The sequence below is a fragment of the Phaenicophaeus curvirostris genome, chromosome 1 (assembly GCF_032191515.1).
Source record: "Phaenicophaeus curvirostris isolate KB17595 chromosome 1, BPBGC_Pcur_1.0, whole genome shotgun sequence".
NCBI lineage: Eukaryota > Metazoa > Chordata > Aves > Cuculiformes > Cuculidae > Phaenicophaeus > Phaenicophaeus curvirostris.
This window is the reverse complement of record NC_091392.1, coordinates 2,119,339-2,138,875: the sequence shown is the minus strand read 5'-3', so window position 1 is coordinate 2,138,875 and position 19,537 is coordinate 2,119,339. Positions and strand designations below refer to the sequence as shown.

Below are 19,537 nucleotides of genomic sequence, written 5' to 3'. Positions count from 1 at the left end.
TCACAAGGAGGCTGCTGTTAGGACTTGACTACTTAGTAGCCCTTCAGTTGCCGTCCACACTAGAAATAATTCTGCTAGCACTGTTGCATACAGTAATACTCTCCCCTCTGAGAACAAGTAACAGAACCACCCAGCAAAACAGTGCAGAAGGCTCCTTGTTGGGTTATTCACAGGCTTAAAGACAGACACATGGCCACTAATGGACTTTAGAAGTCAACCCGTGTTGCACCAGGAGAGGTTCAGATTAGACATCAGGAAGAATTTCTTCATTAAAAGGGTTATCAAGCACAGGCAGAGACTGCCCAGGGAGATGGTTTAGTCACCATCCCTGAAGGTGTTAAAAAGACAGGTAGATGAGGTGCTCAGGGATATGGTTTAGCAGTGGACAGGTACGATTGGACTCGATGATCTCAAAGGTCTTTTCCAACCAAACAATTCTATTCCATTCTATCATTCTACCTCCAAATTTACTTTACTAATTTTCAACTCACTCTTACATCCTTCATGCAAACACTAATTCTGCACTTGGCCAAAACATTCACCTACACCTAAAACTCCTTTTTTCAATGTCATGGGTGTTTTTCCTTTGTGTGTGCTAAATGCCCTAGCAGAAATTATTTTGAAATGCAACCATTAAAGGTATGCTAATGACTATGAATTGTGACAGCTGCTGCGGCAACAAGCCTGTTGGCTCAGGCACAGCACCATTAACTATCTATCATAAAGTACTCTGGACTTGCTCATTTATTACCGCTGCATAGCCCAAGGGGGGAAACGGAGGAACAGCAAGAGCTTCTTTTTCCGAAGAAAAATCATAAGCCACTTACTTATCCTAATGTCACAATCCCCACTGTTTATCTGCATGATAATTAGGAAAATGAGAAGTAATGAATTTTTATTTATTTATTTATTTACAGGCATGATTTGAATTCAAACATCGATGAAAAAAGACAATGCAATATCCCACCATACTAATAGAATGGTGGATCTTCCGAGCTCACAACTAAATTCTAAGTATCAACCATATTAAAAGAGAAGTAAGATGACAAGCAAGTACGGCCATCTCCTTTTGTCATGGCTTCCCAAAACTGAACACTGAAAAACTCCTCCAGTCTCTTGCCTCCTATTCCTTATTTCTTACACCTGGGAACTGAGAGTTCTTGTGCTCTACAAAAGATGTGCCAGCTCAGTTCTAACCCCTTGACCCTGAGGGCAGTTTCCCAGGAGGTCCTACTGACCAACTCCTTGAAGAGCTGGATGTTTGCTTTCCTAAAATTCAGGGTCTTGATTTTACTCTCTGCATGACTCGTGCCTTAAGACTGCGAACTCCACTAGTAGAGGTACCTGTAGATCTCTTCTCCCACATAACAAGTGATAGGATGAGAGGAAATGGACTCAAGTTGTGCCAGGGAAGGTTAAGATTGGATATTAGGAAAAATTTCTTTACTAAAAGAGTGGTGAAGCACTAAAGATGCTGCCCAGAGAAGTGGTAGAGTCACCATCCCTGGAGGTGCTCAAAAAACATGTTGATGTGGCACTTTGGGACAAGGTTTAGTAGGCTTGGTGGTGTTAGACTGACAGTTGAACTTGATGATCCCAGAGGTCTGTTCCAACCTTACTAATTCTATGATTCTAATGTTAATTTTTTTCTTCCTGAAGAAAAAGGAACTTTTTGAACTTAAAAACTGCAGTTGAACTCAGGGGAGAGGAGAAGGAATGCAACAGTTATTTCACAGTCATCATTTAATTCTCTTATGGAGACAGTGAAGTTTCACTCCTTCAATGACTCACAGCAGGAACCCAAGTGATCCAATTTTACTCTAATAAATTGAGAAGATGTCAAAGCGCACAAAGAGCAGAAAAAGTATTAAAAACACAAACCAAATAAAAATGTCTCAGGCATCACTTAGGTTTCTATTTTGGTTAAAGAAGAATATGACATCATTGTTGCAAATGCTGATAATGTAGACGGTTCTTTCACTTACTTTGGCCTTACCAATATTAAAATCAAAGTGCTTTTTGGTTTGTTTGGGGATATTTAACAGAGCTTCCCATAAGTATATTTTCTCTCTCCTACAAACACAGCACCAGATTGAAGCTTTCAGAAATGCATAAAGAAGAATAGCGTTAACATTACCTTCGTACTAAGGCTGGAAGGTCATTTTCATGCTTTACAGCACTCAGGGTAGAGGAACCTGGCACAGGGTCCATTCCCTAATTAAGAGCACTAAAAAATAAGCACTCAGTGAAAACAACAAAAAAAGAAAAAGCTTTTGTTCTTAGAGTCAAGAAGATAACTTTCTAAATGGGAAGGAGATGTAAAATTAAGTGGCAATGAGCCTCCTGAACACAAAAGATTTTTAAGTAGTAGATCACGGATGAAAATGGATATCCACCACTAATCTTTATTTCCTAAGGAACGCCAAGGAAGTCGCCTCCTCCTAACTGAGGTGATGTACAAGTAATTAACTATTTAGAATCTAACGTTGGGCATAGTTGTGAACATAAGAGTTGGTTGGACACAGTCTATTCATCTTCTTAGGTACACAAAAATTCCAGGTTCCTTCCTTTCCTCCCTCCACTCCTCTCATTCCCAAGAAATAATGTCACCACAGAGCTGCCTGGAAGACAGAGAGACAACATATTGTTGGGTTGATGGTTGCACTGAATGACTTTAGAGGTCTTTTCCAACCTTAATGATCCTAATATTCTATAATTTTATGATTCTGTATCACCCAGAGGAAAGAAATTTTCCATTATTCAAGGATTTCTGAGATGTAAAAAGCCCATATCCCACTCACTCCTAAACAGGTTCTGTCATAGAATCGTAGAATCATAACATAGTTTGGGTCAGAAAGGACCTCAAAGATCATCTAGTTCCAACCCCCCTGGGCAGGGACATCCCACTAGATCAGGTTACCCAAGGCCCATCCAACCTGGCCTTAAACACCTCCAGGGATGGGGCAGCCACAACTTCCCTGGGCAACCTGTGCCAGTGTCTCACCACTCTCATGGTGAAGAAATTCCTCCTAACGTCTAGTCCAAATATGCCCCTCTCCAGTTTATACCTGTTCCCCCTCATCCTGTCACCACAAGCCTTTGTGAACAGTCCCTCTCCAGCTTTCTTTTAGGGCCTGGAAGGTTGCTATAAGATCTCCTTGGAGCCTTCTCTTCTCCAGGCAGAACAAGCCCAACTCTCTCAGCCTGTCCTCATATGGAAGGTGCTCCAGCCCTCAGATCATCTTTGTAGCCTCCTCTGGACCCATTTCAGCAGCTCCATCTCCTTCTTATGTTGAGGATTCCAGAACTGGACACAATACTCCACATGAGGTTTCACAAGAGAGGAATAGAGGGGCAGGATCACTTCCCTCAACCTGCTGTCAACAAAACTCAGCGTCCAGATTCTCAACTGCTCTCAATAAAAGGGAAGCTATAAAGAATTAAGGGGAATTATAAAAAAAAAATAAGAAGGATGTCTACTAAATAAAGCCATCAAATTAAGCCATAAGGAACATTACACCCGTATGCACCACTCCGTCATCTTACTGCTACTCATAACAAATCCTCTGATGATATCAAATACAACAGCACACAAAGTAATATGATAAAGCTATAGTATCAAGATCACAAATCAATACAGTGACTTTTTAATAGTTATTTATATACACATAGATGGGTAGATCTTTCCAAACTGTCTCTTTCAATGTCTTGGTGCTCCTCTTTAAGCTGGTGTTCCTAAACAAAACACCCGCATTATGCAGTAAAGAGCCCTCCAAGAAGTTACAGCTATCATGAAATAAGGATTTTCATTAATTATTCAGCTGGTGATTAATAAAACACATTGCTCTTAATTTCCATCCCTTTTGTCCCCCAAACCATTCTTTCTTGTAAGTCTTCTAATTCAGCCCAAAGGAGGGAAAATAACTGGAGTACTCGAAAGGAGGGACAAAGGAACATTTGCCTAACCAAAATTAAACTAAGCTGAACAGGGACCTTCACATGGACCTGTTGGAGCAGGTTCAGAGGAGGCCACTAAAACGATCAAAGGCCTGGAACACCTCCCCTGTGAAGAGAGGCTGAGAGAGTTAGGGTTATTCATCCTGGGAAAGACTCCAAGGAGACCTTAATGCAGCCTTCCAATACTTAAAGGGGACTTCTAAGAAGGATAGGGAAAAACTTTTTAGCAGAGCCTGTAGCAACAGGCAGAAATTTTTAACAATGAGGTTGGTGAGGCACTGGCATAGGTTGCCCAGATAAGTGGCAGATGCCGCATCCCTGGAAACATTCAACATCACATTGGATGGTGCTCTGAGCAACCTGGCCCAGTTCAAGATTTCCCTGTTCACTGTAAGGAGGTTGGACTGGATGACCTTCACGGTCACTTCCAATCCAAACCACTTTATGATACTGTGATTCTACAAAAGTAAATATTAAATCAAAGTCTGAGTGAGAGTCTCAAGACCCAGAAATTTGTTTTGTTGAAATGGAGGAGACTGTCTGTACTATGTTTCAAGACTATGTTGAATGAACGTTGAGTCGTAGAATGGTTTGAGTTGGAAAGGACCTTAAAGATCCCCTGCCATGGGCATGGACATCTCCCACTGCATCAGGTCGCTCATCCAGTGAGTCCTTGAATATGTTTTAATTCACTGCATGTATTTGAACCATGGCATATACAGGAACAGGTCCTGACAACTCTTTGATTTGACTTTTACTGTGTCATGAGGAGAGTGGACATGCTCCAAAGGCCCAGAAGAGATCAAAAAGAGTCTGGGTAGGAATATTTATGTAAAGCATTGCGCTCAAAGCTTCCAGAGAACGTTAGTAAGAACATTCTTTCCAGGATTTCTTGAGGGCAAAAATGGGTCTTCTCCCTGAAAGAAGGGAAGCTATACATAAAAATGATTAATATGCTTACTTTTTGCCCATGCATGACAAGGAATGATGATATTCATTTGAAAAGATAGCATGGCAATTTTGTTAGCCATTCAATAAAAAGGGAGTCGCAAGAACAAATTGGTTAATGAACGAGGGAGGAGAGAGGAGAGTATTATGCAGTGAATCTATAAAAATGAACTCAATTTGAATTCAACCAAAAGAACAAATTGATGGAGCAGCAGGCTTTGTAAAGCACTAGATCTTCATCTGGATGCTGAGATAACACAGTGATTAATTTTGCTTCTGTCAAATATCTTGGGATTTGCTATATAAGAATTAAAAAACCAGCATGCTTTTAAATGCAGTTTGACGACCAAAACACACTTCTCTCACCATTCAAAAAGCAATATTTAAAGAGAGTAAGTGCTCAATGTACATAGAATAATAGAAGGGCTTGGGTTGGAAGGGACCTTAAAGCCTATCCAGTTCCAACACCCCCTGTCAAGAGCAGGGACACCTCCCATTGGATCAGGTTGCTCACAGCCCCATCCAACCTGGCCATGAACACCTCCTTGGAGGGGTCATCTACAACTTCCCTGGACAACCTGTGCCAGTGTCTCACCACCATAATCAGGAAGACTTTCTTCCTAATGTCTAATCTATATCTTCCCCTTTCCAATTTGAAGCCATTCCCCCTCCTCCTATCACTCCAGGCCCTTGCAAATGTCCCTCCCCAGCTTTCTTGTTGCCCCTTCATGTACTGGAAGCTGCTCTAAGGTCTCCCTGGAGCCTTCACGTCTCCAAGCTGAACAACCCCAGCTCTCTCCGCCTGTTCTTATAGCAGAGGTGAGGTACATCTCTTACTTGCCTTCAAATATTTCTGGTTTCTCTGTGGTTTCTGTATCTGTCAAACTCTGACATAGATTAAAAAACACAACGCACCATTACATATAAAATAATTCAAATAAAGGTCTGTAACATGTTGCCAAGCGAAAACCTGATGGAAGGAGAAAATTATTTGTATTGTTCCATCAAAACAAATATTTGAAATGACAGAATGGATGTTTTAAAGGGATGGAAGACATGCAGGTAATCAACCTCTTCTCGTTCGCAGGCACTTAATGGAGTCTGAGAGATGAAATAAAACATTTGCTCAACAGTTCACACGACAGAGATCGTACTGGGATTACAGCCTGCAGCACGTAGAGTGCTATCACCCACAGGCTATTTTAAATTATTTTTACTGTTTAACTGTAACAAGGAAGGGGGGAAATGTTCACTCTTGTCAATAAAGTAATTTTAGACTTGCAAATGGGTCTTTACCATTTCTTCAAGGCACATCTATTTGTCCAGATAAGAAAATCATTTATGATTAGCAAATATTTGGTATAAAGTCCCATTTCTTGCACAGCTGAAAAAAAAAAAATCCATTCTTGATCTCTCTTTGCATAGCAACAGCTTCTTTTTCATACAGTAGAACTTCACTTCATCTATTTAACTTCCTAGAACAGGCAGAAAGCCAGATTCCAATCCCAAGCACCTTACTGCTGGAGTAGAAATGCCAGAAAGAGAAGGACAGAATCAGTGAGAGAAGAAATGTGTGCCAGGAGACACATAAGCCATATCCATGATATTAAGTTTATTCAAACGAAGATGAGCACCTACAGTGCAATGGAGCTTAATGTTTTTAAAATGTAAATGACTTCTTCTTTTTTCCACCTCTTTGCCTAAAAGGCAACCAAACTCCTCTCCCTCAAAATAAAATCAATCAAAGAAAAGGTAGATCACATCCTCAGTACTCAAAAAATAATTTCTTCCTGCATTCTTGTCTTTTACTCTAGAATAATAGAATCACTATCAGTGGAAAAGACCCCCGAGCTCATCAGGTCCAACCATCAGATGAACACCACCTGTCTACTAAACCATGTCCCAAAGTGCCACAGTGACATGTTTTTTGAACACCTCCAGGGATGGGGACTCCACCACTGCCCTGGGCAGCCTCTTCCAGTGCTTCACACTCTTTCAGTAAAGACATTTTTTATACTATCCAATCTAGCCCTGTCTTGTACAACAGAAGCAACCAAAAGCAGGTGACTTTTGCCCATTTCAGAAGACCTGTAAAGCAAAAAGTCTATTTGCTGCAACAAAACAGCTATTTCTAAAGCAGAAAAACAGCAGCGCATGGTAAAGAGGAACCATGTACATAAACCTGAGAAAAATCTCATGAGTAAATCTCAAAACATCTCTACTTCCAGGAAGATCTCAAGAGAAATTTCTACATTCTGAATTATAAAACTGAAGAACAAAACAACTGCAAGTAGATTTAATTTTGTACCATGTGGTTTCCAATCTTACTTCAAATATGAGCCTTTAATATTTTCACTATCATAAATTGTAAATTATCGTCACCAATCATATCATACTTTTCAGAAACAGCTTGGCCCTCCCTACGGTAAACAATCATGTTTTGCCTCAGGCTATGTAGTTTACCTCAAATTATTTCAGAATCATCTAAAAAGATTCATTTTTCTATTAAAATGATGAATGGGCTAAATGAGGTATGTAATAAATACTGCAGGTTTGTAAACAGACTTCTTCTCTCTTGAGAACTAATGCCTTAACTCATTTAGTAATTCTTCCCCCTGGTGTTTTCTAGTGAAGTCATCCTTAAAATATGGTTAGCGCAGGACTGTTCGGAAAGAGCAGGAAGGGTCAGGATATAATCTGCTTATGGAAAATAGGGGACCTCCTCTTGACGAAGCTAATGAATTGTGGACAGGAAAAATGAATGCAACACTAAAGCAAAGGTCACCGTATAGCACATGCACATAGTGGCTTGGACCAGCCACCCATGGATGATGGGGAAAACACCTAAACAGTTGAGACACAAGAGGAGCAAAATGCTCTATTTTAACAATACATATTCAATTATGACAATAGGTCAAATTCGCTCCTCACATTACTCAACACGGTTCAGTTCCAATACATCGAGGAATGTATTTTGTCTATTGATTTCAGTGCTTGGAAAAGTAAAAGAAGAATTATATACCACAAATACAATTTTGCTAGGAAAATATAGCCAATAATCTAATCATCACATCCACCTAGGGTGCAAAAAGTGCTTTTTAATATAAGGATAGTTCTATTAAATTGATTTTTTTGAAGGCAGAATTCATTAATAGGCCTCCTTGTGTAGAAAACAATTTACAAAACAAAAAAATACCTCCTCAAACACAAATTTCATTCTCTAACAGGTACTTCAATGAAAGCCTGGAACACTACATGGGGAAATAAATATAATTGTATTAGTATGGATACATATTTCTAATGACAGAAATAATCAAATTTTAATGTTATGGTTATAGCAAATGAACAGAACAATATTTCTGTGCCTCTTCAAAGGGAAATGAAACTTTAATGTCATTGGCAGCTCAATAAAATCATTTTCTAACATATAGGGTCTTAATGACAGCTCATTTCAGTCCAGACAGTGAAGCAAATATGTTAACAGTAAACTCCAGCTCATTATAAAGAGATGGAAATACAACAGGTCCTCTGCACTTTGGATAACTATTGATTTTTTTTACTCCACATTCTCTATGTCTCACCCTGACTCACATAACGACTCGAGTGATGGAACGTCAATAAGCTATTTACAGCAAAGCTACCACATTTAAAGCCACTCAACAAGACGATGCCAACGCAACTATCCACAATTTTTAGTGCAGCAAAATTTTCCAGTAACAAATACTGCAAAGCAGGACTGGTCTGGTGCGAGTTACAACTAGCCCAACAAGCATCCTCAGAGCAGGTGGAAGTACAGGGCCTTCAACTGCACCAGTCTCTGCTAAACAAGAACACCCTCACCCTGAAATTCTTTATGGTTGGACTGAAATAAAAGACTTAATTTACTCTGAAGTCTTCCTTTGATATCCCTCTGAGTTTAACAAGACCAAATGGTGGGTCCTGCACTTCAGTCACAACAACCCCAAGCAATGCTACAGGCTTGGGGAAGAGCGGCTGGAAAGCTGCCTGGTGGAAAACAACCTTGGGGTGCCAGGCAACAATGGCTGAACATGGGGCTGTTTAGCCTGGAGAAGAGGAGGCTGAGGGGAGACCTCATTGCTCTCTCCAACTCCCTGAAAGGAGGTTGTGGAGAGGAGGGTGACGGGCTCTTCTCCCAAGTGACAGGATGAGAGGGAATGGCCTCAAGCTCCGCCAGGGGAGGTTTAGGCTGAACATTAGGAAAAAAATTTTCACAGAAAGGGACATTGGTCCCTGGCAGAGGCTGCCCAGGGAGGTGGTTGAGTCACCTTCCCTGGAGGTGTTTAAGGCACAGGTGGATGTGGTGCTGAGGGACATGGTTTAGTGTTTGATAGGAATGGTTGGACTCGAGGATCCAGTGGGTCTCTTCCAACCTGGTGATTCTATGATTCTATGAGTCAGCAGTGGCCCAGGTGGCCAAGGTGGCCAACAGCATCCTGGCTTGGATCAGCCATAGTGTGGCCAGCAGGAGCAGGGAAGGGATCGTCCCCATGTACCTGGTGCCGGTGAGGCTGCATCTCAAATCCTGGGTTCAGTTTGGGGCCCATCATTACAACAAACACACTGAGGGGCTGGAGTGTGACCAGAAAAGGGCAATGGAGCTGGAGAAGGGTCTGGAGCACAGGGGTTATGGAAGCAGCCAAGGAAACTGGGGCTGTTTAGTCTGGAGAAGGGGAGCCTGAGGGAAGACCTGGTCACTCTCTGAAGTTCCCTGAAAGGAGGTTGTAGCAAGCTGGGTGTTGGTCTCTTCTCCCAGGTAACAAGTGATAGGACAAGAGGCAATGGCCTCACATTGTGCTGGGGGAGGTTTAGAGTGGCTATTGGGAAAAATTTCTTTACTGAAAGAGTGGTGAAGAGGCTGCCCAGAGAAGTGGTGGGATCCCCACCCCTGGAAGTGTTCAAAAAGCATCTAGCCGTGGCACTTTGGAACATGGTTTAGTAGGCACAGTGGTGTTGGGATGATGGTTGGACTTGATAATCTTGCAGGGCTTTTCCAATCTTAATGATTCTACGATTCTAGTATATTCTATGATTCAAGAAGGATGGGCAGAAAAAAATATACATGCCAAAAGTATGGAAAAAAGAATTATTTTTATCAGCTGCACTGCTACAGGCAGTTCTCAAGCACAACCTCAAGCACAGAGTGCACTTTGTCCTTCAGTGAAAACACCAAGATACTCAGCAAATCTCATGTCTGAAAGCTGCCTGTAAGTATATCTAAAGGTACAAAACCACTTTTCTTGGTGGCAAGGCCAGTTCACAAAGTTTTCCTTTTCTTCCTCCAACAACTTGCCCTCTATACACAGTTTGCAATTTCTTCAATTCAGGTACTTGTGTAGTCAAGCTATAAAGCAGATTGTGGGCACATCTGCATTTCAAGAAGACGGCCTCCAGGATAGATCTGTAATGCATTTCCTTCAGTCCACAACACCTGCACCAACACAACAGAAAATGTGGTGAACTGCAGTGCAGAGATGAAAACAGGTAGAAAAAGAGGTAAAGAAACTCTTCATCAGGAAAGCATCCCTCACACCTAACACCGATAACCCTTCAAAATAATAATAAATAATTATAAAATAATAAGCTGGTTTGCATCATGAGTCAGAGAGGAGGAGAAAAAAAACAAAAAGGAAAAAAAGGAGAATGAACTTCTCTCAAGTCAGCTTGTTTCAGCATCAAATACCAGCCCCACTGCAATGGAGACAGCAGGACCACACAGCCAGAGATGGGGGAGAAGGCAGAGGAGATGCAAGACTGTACCAGCTCTTCAGCACACAGAGTCTCACTGGCATCACATACGAAAGACTAGATCTAAATGATAAGGAAAACGAAGCTATGTCTGAAATGCTTCTCAAAGTCAATGACATCTGAAGGACTCACTGAAGGAACCAAGAGCCACTGGATTTACTTCTGCTGAATCGAGCATCAACAGTTGAACAAATCCTCACACTTACTCCACAAGGGATTTCCACAGTTTTGGTCAAGGTCTAGAAATTCCACTCTAAACTGTAATTTCTACCACGGTTGGTACAAACATCAGACTTACTGGTTTGTAAACCTCTAGCTCTCCCACAAAATAGTTTTTGAAGAAGCAGACAACCCATCAGCCTCTTTCCAGTCTACGTGCACTGGCAGAGATCTCCCTAACAGCTTACACAGCATGTAGGTAGTTCAACTATCACTAGCTCATCTATCAACACCGAATTCCCTTCAGAGCTTTTATGAATACCGTCCAGGCTTCAAGAGCCGTTACAGGTTAAATTCTTCATTTCTCTTAGCATCTTCTGCTGACATGTCACATCTCAGTCTTCATTTGAGCCTTGTCTGAGATGCTTGCAAAGTCTTAGCATAGTAACTTACATAAGAATTTTCTTCGCTCAGAAGAAACACATGAAAAGAATAATGCTGGGTGTTTTGCTGCTATGTCCTCATCTCTTCTGTGCGCTGCTCATACTCTCCGATCTTCTCCTGCATCTACAGTCTTTGGTAGGATCCCTGTTCCATGGTGAGTGGGTGTGAGTGTGCAAACACGTGTGTGTACATGTGCTTGAGCTTTTATATCTGTCTTAACTGTTCCTTAAAATACTTTTTGCCACACTTTATGATTTTTAGCATTTAGCCCAACAAGTGTCACAGACCTCCTCATTCGACTGGTATCTTCTCTCAATGAACAAGTGATAGGACAAGAGGAAATTGCCTGAAGTTGCAACAGGGGAAGTTCAGATTGGATATCAGGAAAAATGTCTTCACCGAAAGAGCTGTGAAGCATTGCAAGAGGCTGCCCAGGGCAGTGGTGGAGCCACCATCCCTGGAGAGGTTGAATAACCATATAGATTTGGCACTTCAGACATGATTTAGTAGAAACGGTGTTGTTCAGCTGATGGTTGGACTGGATGTCCTTAGAGGTCTTCTCCAACCTTAAGAATTCTATGACTGTATGATTCTGCTTCAGGTGTTGTTTAAGGAATTTAACCCCTCTTTCCCTTACTTTGCTGCCCAAGCTCTGCTGACTTCCTTTAAGTGTCATTTTTTTGAGAAGTGAAACATTCTTTTAGAGATAAATTACACTTTCTGTGGTTCTTTGTACCTACAAAGCTTTTACTCGTTTACCTGTTAGAATCATCTGGTTAGAAAAGACCTTTGAGATCATCAACTCTAACCATACCTGACCACTATTAAACCAGATCCCTGAGCACCTCATCTCCCCATCTTTCAAACATCTCCAGGGATGGGGACTCAACCACCTCCCTGGGCAGCCTCTGCCTGTGCCTGAGAGCCCTTCTGATAAAGACATTTTTCCTAATGTCCAATCTGAACCTCCACAGGCACAACTTGAGGCCAGTCCCTCTTGTCCTATCACCTCTCACTTGGGAGAAGAGACCAACATCCACCTCACTACAACCTCCTTTCAGGGAGTTGTAGGCAGTAAGAAGGTCTCCCCTCAGCTTCCTTTCTCCAGGTTCAACAACCCCAGGTCCCTCAACCACTCCTCAAAAGGCTTGTTCTCCAGACCCTCATGAAGTTTTTTTGTTTGTATGATTTTGGGTTATTACCACTTAAAAGTTTCTTCTCTCTGAAACTAAGCAGCAGCTGCTGTTAAAATTGTTTTAAAATGGGCAATATTAATTCAATCTAACAATTTTATAGCTATTTATTAAAGCTGAATTCGCGACCTTTATAAAGCAAAATAAAATCCTTCCTTTCTAAGCATAATTTTTTTTTCCTGTGTGCTACTTTAACAATTTAGCAGTAGCAAAGGAATTAATTTTGTAGATAATGCTAGTGACATTTCCAAAACGTTCTTTTTTTCTCCAAAAAGAATCTGACAGGCCAGATCAAATACAGACTGCATAAAATATAAAACTACTGTAGCAGTTTACTAGAACACAGAATTACTCATTCTACCTGACAAATGATACACACTGATATATCCCCCCACGTTACAGATATTATTCAGCTTAGGAACAAACAGCACAAGCAATGAAGCCAAGGGAATAACAACTCACCAGTTTCAGGAAAGTAAAGGAGGTTACATATAGAAGGTCTTACAAGGAAGGTGAGAATTACTCAGTGTTTTATTATTTAGACCCATTTTATGGAAACAGACAAACAAACCTATTTGCTACTCTTTTATCACAGAATCACAGAATAACCAGGTTGGAAGAGACCCACCGGATCATCAAGTCCAACCATTCCTATCAAACACTAAACCATGCCCCTCAGCGCCTCATCCACCCGTGCCTTAAACACCTCCAGGGAAGGTGACTCAACCACCTCCCTGGGTAGCCTCTACCAGTGCCCAATGACCCTTTCTGTGAAGAATTTTTTCCTAATGTCCAGCCTAAACCTCCCCTGGCGGAGCTTGAGGCCATTCCCTCTCGTCCTGTCCCCTGTCACTTGGGAGAAGAGGCCAGCACCCTCCTCCTTATCCTACAGCACTCTTCAAAGAATGACCAAACTATCATGGAAAAGACACAGAATCACACAGGATCATAGAATTACTAGGTTGGAAAAGACCTCTTGGATCATCAAGTCCAACCATTCCTATCTGCCACTAAACTATGCCTTTCAGCACCTCATCCACCCATCTTCTAAAGACCTCCACCTCCCTGGGCAGCCTGTTCCAGTGCACAATGACCCTTTCTGTGAAAAAATCTTTTCTGATGTCCAGCCTAAACCTCCCCTGGTGCAGCTTGAGGCCATTCCCTTTCGTCCTGTCCCCTGTCACTTGGGAGAAGAGGCCAGCTCCCTCCTCTCCACAACCTCCTTTCAGGGAGTTGTAGAGAGCAATGAGGTCTCCCCTCAGCCTCCTCTTCTCCAGGCTAAACACCCCCAGCTCTCTCAGCCGTTCCTCATAAGACTGGTTGTCCTGTCCCTTCAACAGCTTCGTTGCTCTTCTCTGGACTCGCTCCAGAGCCTCAACATCCTTCTTGTGGGGAGAGGCCCAGAACTGAACACAGGATTCGAGGGACTGTTTCCAAAGGCTTGTAAGGATAGGACTATGGGAAATGTCATGCTGTCCTCCACGTGAGGGGACAACTTGCAAGATTTTAAGGTGTTTTCTTCATTTCATTGGCACCATTTCAATGTTCTTCTTCCAACTGAACATAAAGCAACACCCCACACCTTGAAGCACCACTTCCCAGTCTAATAAGGTTCAAAATTAGCTAACAGAAATTCCCTATTGCTTCATGTAGGCAGTGTTAACTTAAATATTCCAGAGTAAGTAAAAATTAACAATAAAATTGACATAATAGCTAAATAAATAGCTAAATAAACCAGTTTGATACCCGTAATAAGAAACCTCTCAAGCATTTGGCTGATGAGAAAGGTATTGTGTGCTTCTGAGGAGCACAGTGCTAACCACAGTAGTATGCGAAAGATGAAATCCCCCTGGTAATCATGCAAATAATATTCCCCATTATAAATCTTCCGCTCCTCATTAGGCTGAGGCCACAAAACGCTTATCTCTCCCGCACAACTTTAAGGATCCAAGGGTCTAAGGCATAACACTAAGGCTCTATCCTTGGTCCTAATTCCACTCCATTTTCCTTTGTTACCACATTTTAATACAACAAAATATTAAATATTTTTTTCACTGTACTGCAAATTATTCTTCAACAATAATATAACCAGGTCAGGCAGAGATGAGGCTTTGAGCAACCTGATCCAATGGGAGGTGTCCCTGCCCACGGCAGGGGGGTTGGAACTGCATGGTCTTTAAGGTCCCTTTCAATGCAAACCGTTCTATGAATCTGTTAACTTAGAGGTGACAAAACATTGGGAAACACCTGCAAAAGATACTAATATCCAGGTATAGTTAGGGAAAATTTGTTTTCAGATTGTGAGTTGGTAAAATATAATGGGTAATAGATTTTTACTTGCACAGACAGTGCTATTTTATATTGAAGTGATTGGTTTGCTACATAAAAAATGAGTAAACTTCAGAAATCTTTGATTTTTATTTCAGATACAGAGGGCCAAATAAGTATTTATACAGAAGCTGACATAAGTAATCATGGAATCACAGAATCGTAGAATAGTTTGGGTTGGAAGGGACCTTAAAGATCATAGATCACCTAGTTATCACAAATGATAGATGATCGTAAAGATCACTTAGCTCCAATCCCCCTGCGATGGGAACGGACACATCCCACTAGATCAGGCTGCCCAAGGCCTCATCCAAAGTGGCCTTGAACACCTCCCATTTATTTTAATAGGAATGCTCATAGAAGTATTTTAAGAAGGTATAATCACCCCACAGAGTATAATCACAGAATCATTTAGGTTGGAAAAGACCTTTAAGACCGTCAAGTCCAACCATAAAGCCGACACTGCCAAGTCTACTACAAACCATAGAATCATAGAATCATCAGTGCTCAATGACCCTTTTTGTGAAAAAGCGCCACATCTAACAGTTACTATTACACAGAGGAGCCAAGAAAGATGCAACATAGCAAGAAACCACTATGAAGAAGAAATTATAAATCTGCCAGACATTTGAAATGCACTGAAATACTCAGTGTGAGTTTTCAGAGGAGAAAAGTCAGCTATATTTTACAACTTACTTGTCAGGAAGGTTTTCTACATTGGCTCTAATGATTCCTCGATACGGAATTTTTCATTAAGCTGGTTCCAAGGTTTAAGACAATCATGAGGAGTTTCACTATTTGTTGCTCTTTTCTAGCACATGAGAGATGTGAAATGACACTTTTTCAATTCCTGTTGTTAGCCAGATTCCTAGCCAGAAATATTATGGGTTTCCTTTAAATACGAAATGATTAATTTCTAAGAAAGTTCTCTAGTATTCCCTAACTTCTTAACACAGAATAACTAAATTGTGTAAATAGACCCTGACTACTACTCTTCCACCCTCTGAAACAAAGATGTTTGATATTACCCAAACACAGAAGACAAGTTGTATTTGCAAATTTAAGAAAGGTTAGGCTCTATCTGATCAGCTGTTCTTAAGACAGGGATATTTATCAAAAATAAGATATAAAATGACATAGTATTAATTAGCAATAAAGAAAGAAAAATAACAAGAAGAAATCTGCTTTCCTCTTCTGCTAAGAGGCTGAAACAACTCTGCAGACACACTTATTTGAACAATCTGAGGCTTCTATAAAAGGTTCTGAACTTACAAAACGCTGCGCCTTCTGACGCTCCTCCTCCGTCGCAGCTCGCTCTCGAAGAATGGCTCGAGTCAAATGTTCATTTGAAGAAATCCTTTCTTGTTCCAGCAGTTTCCCAAATTCATCACGTACATACATTTGTTCTTGCCTTAATCTGCAAAAAGTGGAGGGAAATTAAGATTGAAAATATATTTTCCAAATGTAACTTAAAAGGAAAAAAAGGCACAGTCATTTTAAAAAAAGTAGGTCTAATAATTTGTGATCAGCCTAAAACCATCTGAATATGAATAATTACCACAAAGTCCAGAGTTTTATTCTGAAGCGTTGAAATCAGAATACACTAATTTAACAAGTCTTAACACTATTTATTAAATCACAGAAAATACAACTCATTCAACAGCTTTATGAAACTACATCTTTAAGAATAAGGACAAAACTCAGTTGGTTGCTTGCTTGCTTTTCTTCGGTTTTTAGGGGAGCCTTTTACCAGAAAACCCTTCTCTTTTGACTTTCAGCTAAAACCTCTGTTCTTTACACCAATGTGAAAATCATAGAATCATAGAATAGTTTGGGTTGGAAAGGACCTTAAAGATCACCCAGTTCCAGCCCCATTGCCATGGGCAGGGACAACTCCCACTGGGTCATGTTGTTCAAAGCCCCATCCAACCTGACCTTGAACACCTCCAGGCATGGGGCAGCCACGACTTCCCTGGGTACCCTGTGCCAGTGTCTCACCACTCATCTTGAAGAAGTTCCTCCTTATGTCTAGTCTAAATCTGCCCCTCTTCAGTTTATACCCATTGCCCCTAGTCCTATCACTACCAACGTTCATAAAAAGTCCCTCTCCAGCTTTCTTGTAGGCCCCCTTCAGCTACTGGAATGATGCTTTCCTATCTCCACACATACAATAAACCTAAATGTTGCATCGATTTACCTCTATCCAGTACCTGAAGGGGCTACATGAAAGCTGGGGACGGAGTGTTTACAAGGGCCTGTAGTGATAGGATAAGGGGGAATGGCTTTAAATTGGAAGGCGGAGGACTTAGATTAGAAATTAGGATGAAATGCTTCACGATGAGGGTGGTGAGGCACTCGCACAGGTTGCCCAGAGAAGACGTAGATGCCCCATCCCTGGAGGGGTTCAAGGCCAGGTTGGATGGGGCTTTGAGCAACATGATCCAGTGGGGAGGTGTCCCTGCGCATGGCAGGGGGGGTGGAACTGGATGACCTTTAAGGTCCCTTCCAAGTCAAACCATTCTATGATTTACTAAGCTGCAAAAAGACCAAACAACCATAATAAGCCTTTCCCAGCCATTTGAGAGACTGAGATAAAGGCTGCTATTGAACTTGTTGCAACAGAGTTAATAAAAACAACTCCATTCCTGGAAAATTCTCAACATTTATAAGTCACAAACCATAAATGTATTTGAAATCTTCACTACAGCAGTCGATATAAGCAAACCACATCTCATTTTCATGAACACACATAGATAGAAATGGTTCAGTTAATAAGACTTAGCTGTTGCATGTATGTTGTGACACTGAACACCAAGTCAGCACTTGGGAACTTGGAATAGTAATGGCAACGTGAAACACAGATTTTTTGTATGTGTGATGGAAAGGAAGCTTAAGTATTCTCAGTGCATTTATATGTTGTCAAGGGAGCTTCAGAGAACAAATCGTAATGAGTAGGGTCACTTTGTAAAAGGTACTAGCATTACAGTACATTAGATTCTTCCCCAGGGAAAACATTTAAGTGAGGTGGGGAGGAAAAAGACAATTACAGGATGTATTACTTCTGTGCTCAGACACAACCCTCTGAAATGCAGCAACCAACTGGGAATCTTGATAAAAAGTTTATTAAGCAGCATCTTCAATTACTTGAGCAAAAAAACGTCAGATTATGCAGACGTGGACCAAATTCCATTATGTGATTTCCCAAGGTCCCCCAAATTATTCCAGCAGCATTGATATAACAAATCCTTCACACAATCAATGTTACAGTCAAAACACGCTGGTTGTCTTTTCGATTGGAGAAATCATGTTTTGCCTAAAAAGAAAAAAAATGTCAAAATACAAGTCTCGGCAGCTTTTTCTTGTGAGAGGCAGCAGAGAAAGCATTCTGCACTTCCTGAGAAGTTCCTTCCTAATCCTTTCTGGGCTTTGCTTCCCACAAGTGGTTTTCCCCTAAAAATGTCTCCCCTTGACAGATGCTGTAGGACAGGCTCCCAGAGGTCTCCACATTGCAAACTCTCCAAAATATTTACATCTGACTTTTTACAAGGGCGTGTATTGACAGGACGGGGGGGAATAGCTTCAAATTGGAGGGGGGAAGATTTAGATTAGACATCAGGAAGAAATTCCTCACGACGAGAGTGGGGAGACACTGGCACAGGTTGCCCAGGGAAGCTGTAGATGCCCCATCCCTGGAGATGTTCAAGGCTGGGTTGGATGGGGCCTTGAGGAGCCTGGTCCTGTGGGAGGTGTCCCTGCCCATGGCAAGGGGGCTGGACCTGGATGGGCTTTATGGTCCCTTCCAACCCAAACCATACGATTCTACGATTTTAATTCTTGCCAAATTATTCCCATATTTGATACAAGTTCTGTTAATCTTCAAGCGTTCTCCTTCGTGCCCCTGGAATTACAAACCCTCACAAGGTCTTCTCTCAGCCTCCCTTGCAAAAAGAAGAAAATCAGTTTTCCTTAGACGCAAAAATAATGGGCTCCCGATGTCAAGATAAATCCTTTGATTGTTTTAACCTGACTGCTGTGACATTCAGCTTCCCTGCCAAGTGCACTACAGAGGGACAGGATGGTCTTTTCTACTTTTGCCAAAACTCTGCGTTATCCTTTGCTGCAAACTTATTCCTAGACGATGACCCGGAATCTCGTCTACACACGCGAGTCGTATGACTCCCCACCCTACAGCGAGCTGTTAAAAAGCTTTTCAAGCTCTGACATCCTATAGAATTAGCAGACAATGACACAGCTGTGGGTATGGCCACACCAGTGACAGAAGTGATGGCTATAGAATCCTCATTTCCCACAAGCAGAGAACCAAAGGAAAGACTCGCTATTTTGACCTCAACCAGCCCATTTAAAATTATTTCACATATCTCCATACTACTTTGTAGCCATTCCAGTTTTAAATATATTCCTGGCCACGAACACCTGTATCCCACCAGTCAGAAAATTCCTGCTAAAGTATTACCAGACAGCATAGTGACAGGACAAAGGGTAATGGTTTTCAGCTGAAAGAGGCGAAATTTTGATTAGATATAAGGAAAACATTCAAATTGAAAGGGATGTCAAAGCCCATCCGTTCCAAACCCCCGGCCATGAGCAGGGACACCTTCCACTTGATGAGGGTGCTCAAAGCCTCATTCAACGCGGCCTTGAACATCAACAGGGATGGGGCAGCTAGGACTTCTCTGGGCAACCTGGGCCAGTGCCTCACCACCCTCACAGGAAAATAAATC

At 41.5% G+C, this 19,537-nt stretch overlaps 1 protein-coding gene across 2 annotated transcripts in view; it reads right to left on the bottom strand.

The window, feature by feature from the left end:
- CHCHD3 (coiled-coil-helix-coiled-coil-helix domain containing 3) overlaps nt 1-19,537 on the bottom strand; it is a 179,027-nt gene that overhangs the window by 107,949 nt on the left and 51,541 nt on the right. For both annotated transcript variants that reach the window (XM_069865723.1, XM_069865804.1), the window contains exon 4: nt 16,068-16,212. In XM_069865723.1, coding sequence (XP_069721824.1) covers nt 16,068-16,212 — 145 coding nt within the window. The remainder of the gene's footprint in view (nt 1-16,067; nt 16,213-19,537) is intronic.